The sequence below is a fragment of the Mus pahari genome, chromosome 4 (assembly GCF_900095145.1).
Source record: "Mus pahari chromosome 4, PAHARI_EIJ_v1.1, whole genome shotgun sequence".
NCBI lineage: Eukaryota > Metazoa > Chordata > Mammalia > Rodentia > Muridae > Mus > Mus pahari.
In genome coordinates this window covers 92,922,866-92,933,678 of record NC_034593.1, presented here as the reverse complement: position 1 = coordinate 92,933,678, position 10,813 = coordinate 92,922,866, and the positions used below count along the sequence as shown (strand labels likewise).

The window sequence follows — 10,813 nt, the reverse complement described above, 5'->3', positions numbered from 1 at the left end:
TTGAAGCAACAGGGAATATGGGACCTGAAATGGCCACTTCCTGGAACCAGGCAAGACTTCAATGGAGAGATGGGGACACCAGTCTACCCACAAAACCAAAATTTGTCCTGCTTACAAGATGTGTGGGGATAAAGATGGACTAGAAACTGAGGGAATGATCAAAGACTGACCCAACTTGAGACTCATCCCATGAGAGCGAGCCCACCCGACACTATTAATGATGTTCTGTTATACTTCCAGACAAGAGAGGCTTCACCCAACAGCTGCTGGAAACAGATGCAAAGGTCTTCATGTGGGACGCCTAACAGTTGGAGCAGAGGTTGTCTCTGATTCTGCTGTCTGCCTTTGGACTCCTTTTCCCTAACTGGGCTGATATGCCTAGTCCTACTGCAACTTGATATGCCAAGGCTGGTTGATATCCATGGGAGCCTTACCCTTCTCTGAGGAGAAAGGAAGGGGGAGATGGGGATAGGAGAGGTGAGAGGGAAGGAGTAGGATAGGAGGGAGGGGAGGCTGTGATCAGATGTAAATAAATTAATGATATAATCCTGCTATCTTTTGTCTTTAGGGCCTATACAAAACCCAATCATTTTGCCTTTAGGATTTGTGGTAATAGAATATTACTCCACAGCCAGGCAGTGGTGGCACACACCTTTAATCCCAGCACTTGGGAGGCAGAGGCAGGTGGATTTCTGAGTTCGAGGCCAGCCTGGTCTACAAAGTGAGTTCCAGGACAGCCAGGGCTATACAGAGAAACCTTGTCTCGAAAAAAAAAAATATTACTCCACGTTGGCTCTCAACGCCTCAGGCTGTAGTTAGTATACATTCTCTGTAAAATATCTTCCAGACTAAGAGGTAAATGCAAAAAAAGATTGTTAGACTATCCAGTGTACGTTCAACCAAGGCTTATCTGTTAGGAGCTTTGGAAAAGTTGATCTCAGTTATAAGCCTGGTTAGTCTAAGCTGGATTTAGGTATTTATGACTTTACATTGCATAAATGTGCTGTCTATGGGTTTATGTAAAGTGTGTGTTGTGATTTGATAACTGCCTCTCATACATAGGCTTAGGGATTTGAACCCTCAGTCCCCAGCTGGTGGCGCTGTTGCAGAGGTTTAAGCTGGAGCCCTATCTGCAAATGGGCTACTTTAGCTCTCTGCTTTCAAGTTGCCCTTTGAAAATGTGAACTCTCCCACTACAGACTGCCTTCATGCTTCTCCACCTGAATTAACTCTCAGCCCTGGAATGTAAGCCAAGGTCAATGTTCTTTAAGCTGCTTGGTCAGTGTTCTATCACTGCAATAGAAAAGTAAACACTACACATCTTATGTGCATTTATTTTAAATTCTCCAAGAGATCTGTGGGATGTTTTTTAAAATGCCTTTATCTGTAAACATTTGATAGAAATATTGAACAATTCTTCTTACAAACATATTTAGAATTCACAACATTTACAAAAACAAATTACAACAAACTCAAGGAAAGGAAGCAGCTTTAGATTGTAAGAAGGAAAGACTCTCCCAGAAGCAAAGTCTCCCTGCAGAGGGACAGTCACGATTGACCACAGTAAACCCTCCTTCCCCATCTTATAAACAATCAGTTATGAATTGTTCTATCGGGACTGGAGCGTAGGAAGAGAGCTGTCTGGGAGGAGCTCTCCTGGGGTGAGCTGCACTAACATTTGAGAAGACAGGCACGGTTCTCTTCCCCGGACCCACGTGGAGAGTGTAGGAACTACATTGCTCAGTTCTCGTCTCTGGACCCACGTGTAGGAACTATATTGCACAGCACCAGTCTTAAATGGATTCATTCCAACACACTTGTATGAGTGACAATGACAATACTGTACACGTCAGTGAGTTGTATCCCAATACAACGAGCAACACTTTCCAAGTCCGAATGAATATTTTCCATGCCAGGTAAAGCCGTGAGCAAAGGTTACAGAAAACAACTGACATTTACCACAACATCTCCCACTTATCAATGAAAACTGCACCCTCACTGACAAACTCCCTTTCCCAGGTGCTACTCCTACTTTAGATTTTCAGCATCTAGTTGATGAAGAGGTACAGGCTTAGGAAACACTAAAAACTCACACCGATGTAAAAAAAAAAAAAATCACCAGTGTGGCAGAGCACACTGAAGGCCCTGAGTCCTATCCCCAGCAGCAAAAGAAGAAACAAAGAACAAACCTTGTCTATACCCCATAGCTTAAAGTCTCATCAGAGCCAAAAGGAAGCTCTGGTGTGCTCCACAGAGAACCTTAAACATCACTATAGAGAGTTGTTTACAGCTGTAGGACTAACCAGCTTTGTATGTGTTCATAAGTCAAGTGTTTGGCTTAGTTCTGTCTTGTGTATAACTGGCCAAATTCCTTAGCTTCTCTGAACTCCAGTTTCTTGTAGAATATTATGAAGCTGATCTAAAGCTTGAATAAGATGACATGTAGATTATCACAGTGCAGCAAATTGTAGACACCAAAACTCAGCTAGCTATGTCCTTAAAAGGACATTTTCATACTGGCTCCATTCCATAAAGCATAATGCTGATATGTGAGAAGCAAGCTATCCCAGCAGGACACGTGTTTTGAGGAGGCCCTGCCTGGTGTCTGCTTTTTTAAAGTTCTAACATGAGTGAAATTCTCCAAGATAGGACATGGGACAAGAGGCGGGGGGGTTATCAATGGTGACAGTACTGGAATTGGAAATCACAAACCATCCATGTATTTAAAGCAACCTGATGCTTCAGTGATGAGAATCGTGTGACCGTGGTGTCTTCCATGTCTGTCTCTCTAGTACCTGAAACTCATTATTCTCCTTATTTCTCTGTCAATCTCATCATTGCATTGTTTTTAGAAAAATGCAACACCAAGTATTTCTGAGTCGTCTCCTTGTAAAGGACTACTTTCATAGACCAAGCACAAAGCAGAGGTTCATGCACCCATCAATAACCAAAGATAAAACACCACTGTAAAAAATAACGTGCCCAGGTATGGTGGTATACGCCTTTGATCCCAGCACTCGGGAGGCAGGGGCAGGCAGACCTCTGTGAGATCTTTGAGATTTGTTACATCAGGATTTGAGGCCAGCCCAATCTACAGAACGAGTTCCATCACAGTCAGGGCTATAGAGAGAGACCCTGTCTCAAAAACAACAAACAAACAAACAAACAAACAAACAAACAGTTCCCAAATCAGAAGGAGAAGAGAGTGCACTGGTCCTAGACTGCTCCCAGTCGGTCTGTAGCAACAGGAGAGTTTTCCAACAGTCTTTCTCCTTTTACAATCACAGATGTTACAGGACTCTCCCGAGCATCCGGATCCTTGGGAGAATACTGTCTTTGGCACTTCCAGTTATGCTTAGAATGAAGAAAAGATTTCACTTCTTGTGAAGAAATTTCATTTTGCTTCCTGGAAAGAGAAAAAAAATCTTTGAATTTACTTCATCTTCATCTGTTGTACACCCGAGCCAAGGGACTAAGAACCTAGCCCTTCCGAATCACTCAGGAGATTAGCTGCCTTGTCAAGTGCTCTCGGTCATTTTTGAATAAGTGTCTTCCAAAGTCCTATGTGTAAGAGCTTGGTCCCCAGCTCGTGGCTCCATTGGAAAGTAATGGAACCTTAAAAGGCGGGCCCTAGAGGGAGGAGACCTGTTCACGAGTGTGCCTTTCAGATACTTGGTCCCTTCCTGGCTCTGCTTCCTAGCAACCAATACACAAGCAGGTTCTTCTACTGTGTCTTGCCACAGGCCCAAAAGCATCAGGGCCAGTCAGCCATGGGCTGAAACTCCCCAAACTAGGAGCCTAAGTAAGCCTTCAGAATGGTGGTCGCCAACCTTCCTAACGCAGAAACCATGTAACGCTGTGGTGACCTGCTAACCATAAAATCATTTTTGCTCCTTCAGAACTGTAATTTTGCTACTGCCATGAGTTGTAAATATTTTTGGAAACAGAGGTTTGCAAACGGGCTGTGTCCCACAGGCTGAGAACCACTGCTCTAGTGCCTCACTTTTATTACTTTAGGCTTTCTGTTCCACTAATGGAAAGCTATTAGTTGATGGGTTTAGCCACTAAAAAAACCCATGAATGTCTAATTGTAGAGTCAGAAAAGAACTCAAGACATAATCTAATACAAGTGGTTTTCAATTGGACTGAGTTTCAAATTACCTGGCTCACTCCCTAGAGATTTCTAAACGCTCAAGAGAGACCTCTCTAAAGTCCCTAAAGATTATCATCTGATCTAACCTATCCCAAGGTGTGGATGAAATCACAGCCTGCGGCATAATTGCCCACGGTCTCTCAGCAAGTTAAGGACAGGGTCTAATCAGGGGCATACATTCCAAAGCTCAGAGTTTAAGGCAATTGTCTTGTGACAGGCAACCACTGTCCTCACATCATTCCAGAATTTAAAAATCATAAGGACCTATGTTTATAAAATGCAGAATAAGAGCCAGGCGGTAGTGGCACACGCCTTTAACCCCAGCACTTGGGAGGCAGAGGCAGGCAGATTTCTGAGTTCAAGGCCAGCCTGGTCTACAAAGTGAGTTCCAGGACAGCCAGGGCTACANGGCTCCTATAAGTAACCCTTCCCCCATATTCCTGTAAGTCCAATAAAAAGCATGGTTTGCACTGGGCAGTGGTGGCACACACCTTTAATCCCAGCACTTCGGAGGCAGAGGCAGGCAGATTTCTGAGTTCAAGGCCAGCCTGGTCTACAAAGTGAGTTCCAGGACAGCCAGGGCTACACAGAGAAACCATGTCTCGAAAAAACAAAAACAAAACAAACAAACAAAAATGCAGAATAAGTCTGAGGCATCCTCTTCTGCTTCCCAGCCCCCAGGGATTTTAAGTTTGAAGTCCATGGACACACTAGAATTATATGCAAAATTTATCTGTATATTTAAATACATTATTTTCTGGTAAATAGAACTACTTTTTAAAATGTATCCCCAAAGAGTACAACCTAGAGAAGCTTCATGGTCATGACTTAGGGACTTATACCACAAGGTTAATTATCCAATAGGGCAAAGCGACTCACCAAGACTCCGTAAAATTCTATTCACTCCGCTGGGTTCCGACTCAGGAATTGTTTCCAAATATTGAAGAGCCCGGACTTCAAACAAACCTATGAAGAAGACATCAGTGAGACTGTTGAACATGCCAGCCTGAAAATTAGACCTTTCCTTTTTGGGATGGTTTGTATATGCTTGGCTCAGGGAGTGAGTGGCACTTGTTAAAGTAGCTGTGTCACTGTGGGTATGGGCTTTAAGACCCTCACCCTAGCTGCCTGGAAGCCAGTCTTCCACTAGCAGCCTTCAGATGAAGATGTAGAGCTCTCAGCTCCTCTTGCACCATGCCTGTCTGGATGCTGCCATGCTCCTACTTTGATGATGATGATGGACCTGTAAGCCAGCCCAATTAAATGTTGTTCTTTATAAGACTTGCCTTGGTCATGGTGTCTGTTCACAGCAGGAAAATCCTAACTAAGAAGACACTTTTCTTCCTCCTTTCGGCAGTGGTGTGGGTAAACTCTGATCTTTGCTGGGTAGGTTCTTTACTACTGAGCTACCCCAAGCATAGGATGAGTCTTTTCTTTAATGATCTTATTTCTAGCTGTTAACTTTGTATGTGTTCATGCTTTTATGTATGTGTGTGGGGTAGGCATGTGCATGCTACAACATACATGTAGATGTCAGAGGACAACCTGTGGGTGTCTGTTCTCTCCTTCCATCACCGAGCCCAGGAATAGAGCTCAGATTGTCGGGTTGCTAGCAAGCACCTTTAACGGATGATCCATCTCTGTATCCCTAATCCTATTCTTACTACAGTATATTATCCTTAAATTAAACAGTATTACACATAATCCCACAGTAACTCAGATGTGCTTTGATAGTCTACACATCTTATCTATTATTCAATCCTTCTAAGAATTCTCCACATGTTGTGTTTGAAAGAAAATGGCACACACAGGGTCACATCAAATGGCACTATTAGGAGATGTGGCCTTGCTGGAATAGGTGTGGGTTTGTTGGGGGAAGTGTGTCTCCGTCTCTTCCTGCTGCCTGCTGATCCAGATATAGCTGTTTCAGCTCCTCCAGCACCATGTCCGCCTGCACGTCACCAGGTTTCCCACCATGTTTCCCGCCACAGTGATCATGAACTATAAAGCTAAACTGTAAGCCAGCCCCAATTCAATGCTTTCCTTTATAAGAGCTGCTGTGGTCATGGTGTCTGTTCACAGCAACAGAACCCTGACTAGGATAAGATAAGGAGGCAGCGGTTCCTGTAAAGCCCACCTTTAACTCCGCTTTGCCGAAGCTCCCGGTCCTGGACAAATCCTGCAAACATCTGTGTCTCCATGAAGAGATCTAGGAAGTGGCGGACGCTTCGGGAAGTGTGGGACTTCCGGAATGGCTCCCTTTGGAACACACGCTCCCCACGCTCTGTTACAGTCATGTTCAGAGAATAATGCCCCACGAGCTCCACAAAAAACCTGACAAATGCTTCCGACACCAGAGAACTGAGTGTCACCTCTGTTTCAAAATGAAAGAAATAAGGGGAAAATCTTAGTTTTGTGTGTGGAGGAACCCTGACACGAGGAAGCCATGTGGGTGGAGGAACCCTGACATGTTGAAGCCATGTCTAAAGAGTCATGAAAAAGTGAGGATTTAGGAATGTGCATTCCTAGCTTGCTACACAGCCCATGGCATGCAAAAAGCAAATGGCTTCTGTCCTGACCTTCATTTTCTTCCCTCAACACTCCTACTGCCCAGCCTGGCTTCCACTCCATGACCTCATACTCTTTCAAAAGCCACCAGTGAGAATGCAGCTGCAGCCTGCTTCTTCTCCACTTGGGTCTCCTCGGTCCTGCTACATCTGTGCACTGCTCTGCTCTCTCGGTCTCTGGCTCCTGTCTCGACTGTGAGACTCTCTGGTTCTCTCTTTCTCTTCATCCTCCCGAGTGTCATCCTTTAACCACTTCTCTTCAACATTCTCCTCTGCACCTTAAAAAGTCAACTGCCAGTCATGTGTGGTGGCTCACACCTGTCATCTTAGCAGGAGTCGGAGGCAGGAGAATCAGGAGTCCAAGATCATCTTCAGCTCTACAGTAAACTCAGCGTGGTGTGGGCTGCCTGAGATCCTGTGCCATGCAGGAAAAGCAGCACAAACAAGGCCAACCTGCACCAACAGAGCCGGATGTGCAGTCCGTCGGAATCTCCAGACCGGCACTTCACCCTTTCTATTCTCAGGCTGTCTATGTCTGTCATCATTTGGCTGTCCCATTATAATTGCATCATTTATAAAGTACATAAATTTCATTTGTCTAAAAGTCACCATATCAGAAAACATATAAAACTTGGTAGGCTATGAGCCAATTAAAATAAGATGTCAAAACACAAATGTATTATATTTTTCTACAAATCACTTGCCTCTTGATCTTCTCACCTCATACTGCACTACAATTTATTGCAGTAAAAATTTTTTTGAGTATTAAGTGCATTGGCACTACACCAAGTGCTCTTTAAAAGATAATAATCAGAAATACTTCCATTGCTCTCTAGCTACTTGTCTGTCCAAACATTTTTACTCTAATATGCACCTCTTTCTCTCAGCTCTTTCTGTCACCAAGCTGGTCTGGTGTGGTCTCAAACTTCAGATCCTTTACTACCTTCCAAGTGCTGACACTACACGAGTGAATGTCTACTCCTGGCAAAATAACACTTCAGTTGCAGGGGTGGGGGGGTTGAGGGGAGGTGGTTTAAGACAAGCTTTTTCTAGCCTGGCCTAGAACTCGTATGTAGATCCACCTGTGTCTGTCTCCATGCTGGGATTAAAGGCTTGTTACCACACCCTGCCTCAGAACCAGGCTTTCTCACCCCACTAAATCCTATCAGTAGACAGCCTCACTTCTCCATAAGGACACTGCTTTTTCTTTTTTCTTTTCTTTTCTTTTTTTTTTGGGGGGGGGGGTTGAGACATGGTTTCTCTGTGTAGCCCTGGCTGTCCTGGAACTCACTCTGTAGACCAGGCTAGCCTCGAACTCAGAAATCTACCTGCCTCTGCCTCCCAAGTGCTGGGATTATTGTTTTTCTTTTTTGAAACAAGGTCTTATTAGGTAGCCTTTGTTGACCTGGAACTCACTGTGTAAACCAGGTTGGCCTGGAACTCATAGAGACCCAGACTCTGCCTCCCAAGTACGTGTCTCCACGCCCATGACACATACTTTATAAGAGCCATGGGGGGGAGGGGCAGGAGGGAAGATATGAGCTAGTACTGGTGAAGGAGGACTTTTTTTTACGGGACAGGACTAATTCAAAGAGAAAATGACATATGAGACAGACCTATATGAAGCAAGCATTCTATAAATGTAATTTTCAAAGGTCCCGCGACAGAAGGGGGGCTAACACTTTGGGGACCGGTAATAAAGGGTGTGAATGCTCAAGGTGCATTACTTTGACACATCCTTTAACTGAGTGCTGGCTCTGCAGTGAGTGTTCACTGCTTTAACCTTTAGTCCTTGGCCCATACCTTGTGAAAACTGCCGTTCCTGGGCCAAGACTTCATCTCGATCTTCTAAAATCTGCACCAAGGCCGCCTGAAGTTTAGGTGGCAGAATTTCATCCTCATCAGAGACCTGAGAGAGAAGCAACTCTGCATGAGCCTTACGAGAGTGTCAGACAAGTGCAAGCCACAGCCCCCATCAGAGGCGGAGTTGTAATATTCTGCCTAGAGAGTCCTTTGAAATTCCATCACCTACATAGAGCCAAAATGCATGATGTTTACAGTGCATTTTAACTTTCCTTTTTAAATCAAGCAACATCTTGTAAAATTCTCTGGTGCTTTTCTGCAAAATCTCTCATCTACAAGTTTCACTCCTTGCCTCCAAGGCTACTCCCCAACAAATGGCGACTAAACATGAGGAAGCAAGCGATTCTCGAGAGGGGTCCAGTTTCCACACTTAAGCTGAGCTGCACTGAGACTCACTGCTCGCTGTCTCCCTTTCCCCTTGAGCATCCACTGGATAGGAGCACCTCTTTCCATGCCAGTATTCCTCGTTCAGATCTCTAAGGCATTTCGGAAATACCTCCTGCTCTTTTCTAGCAGACTCTGTCTTACTCATCTTCAGATTCTAACTGCCTCAGAATCTACAAAGAGCCAAGTTAGTAAGTCTCTCTCTCCTCCTCTCTCTCTCTCTCTCTCTCTCTCTCTCTCTCTCTCTCTCTCTCTCTCTCTCTCTCTCTCTCTCTCTCTCTCTCTCTCTCGGTGCTGAGTTGGACATGGGAGCTTATGTATCTAGATGGGTACTCTACCACTGAACTGCTTCTCAGTCTAGTAAATTTACTAACTCAGAGGCTTAAATGCCAACCCCTCTGGAGGTGAAGGGATGGTTACTTCTTTTGAGAACAACATTTATGCTGTTTCCTCCTTTGGGATGGACACCTATACACTCAAGCCAAAAATTTCAGGACAATCTTGTATGGTTAGCTGCAGTGTCAACTCAGAGATGGGTATGAACTGGAAGTTCTTTCTGAGTCATACTCTCTAAGTACTTTCATGTATTTTCTGTCTAATTGTGATTGCCTACAGAGACACCTATGTCCCCAAACATTATGTAACCATCTCCTTTGTCACTCACCTCCTGTAGGAACCTGTCTGCACAGAGATCAACTATCAGCACCTATGAAATAAAGGAGGCAGGCAGGTTAAACCAGAGACACTCACAGATAGATCAGGCACTGCCAGACCAGGATGGGCTTTTTGATTCTTTCAGGCCATGGGAAGTTTCAAACAAAATTAACTTAACATTGCAGCCAATTTAAAAGTTAATCCATCAAAACAACTAATGAATTTAAAAAAGAAAAAGATGTGCACAATTACATATTACAGGGATTTACGGAGTCAGTGTGGTGAAATGGGGAAGAACGCCTTTTCAGCTAGAGATACTGAAGAGATGGGTCGCTCCAGAGATGGGAAATCCCCAAGTCATCTCTATACCACACATTTGCAAACCAGCGAAGTACAGGGCGGAGCTAGAGACAAAATCTCACAAGCAAACTAATAGGGAGGTAACAGAGGAGGGATCTTCCTCTTCACTAAGTTAATGTGAACATTTAAGCTGCTCACGAAAACATCAGTCATAAGTGAAAAGACTGGCATCCTAACCACATCAAAACGAACACCCCCCCTGCATTAAAAAAAAAAAAAAAAAAAAAAAGTCATTCTGGACTGAGTATAGTGGTGTAAGATAAAACAGCAGCAGTCTGGACTCTGTGACAGGACGCCTTCCAAGTTCCAGCCCAGCCTGGATAGAGTGAGACCCTGACGATATCGTGCCCTTCACCCCAAAATCCAACAAAACACATACACCCCAGAAAACAAATTCAGATCATTGTTTTGGAAAACAAAAGCTCAGGGGCGGCACTGTGGCCCAGTCAGCAGCACGCTTGCCTTGCATGTAGAGCCCGGCATGTGATCCTTCGCACTGAATACACCAGTGTGCTACCTAATGTCCGTCACCTCAGAACTAGGAGGGCTGAGTCACATAATCAGAGACTCAAACTCATGCATAGCTACAGAGCGAGTGTGAGGTCAGCCCGAGCTTCCTGAGACCCTCTCCAAAATAAAACGAAACAAAATGAACAAACCAGGAAGCTGGTTTCTAGACTATAAAAACACTGGGATGAGCTGAAGCTTGACTATGTAGCCTGGGTTTCATCCCCAGAACCATCAAACAGAATAAACAATAACAACAAGGCTATCTTACAAATCACAGAGGGTAAGCCGGGCCTGGTGGCGCAGGCCTTTAATCCCAGCACTC

At 44.5% G+C, this 10,813-nt stretch overlaps 1 protein-coding gene across 4 annotated transcripts in view; it reads right to left on the bottom strand.

The window, feature by feature from the left end:
- Positions 1-1,491: 1,491 nt before the first annotated feature.
- Dennd2c (DENN domain containing 2C) overlaps positions 1,492-10,813 on the bottom strand; it is a 68,389-nt gene continuing 59,067 nt past the window's right edge. For all 4 annotated transcript variants that reach the window (XM_021196483.2, XM_029538135.1, XM_029538137.1 and 1 more), the window contains 5 exons: positions 9,632-9,673; positions 8,524-8,629; positions 6,291-6,527; positions 5,033-5,119; positions 1,492-3,406 (listed from right to left, as the gene is read on the bottom strand). In XM_021196483.2, the coding sequence (XP_021052142.1) occupies positions 3,375-3,406; positions 5,033-5,119; positions 6,291-6,527; positions 8,524-8,629; positions 9,632-9,673 (504 nt within the window). In that variant the 3' untranslated portion in view covers positions 1,492-3,374. The remainder of the gene's footprint in view (positions 3,407-5,032; positions 5,120-6,290; positions 6,528-8,523; positions 8,630-9,631; positions 9,674-10,813) is intronic.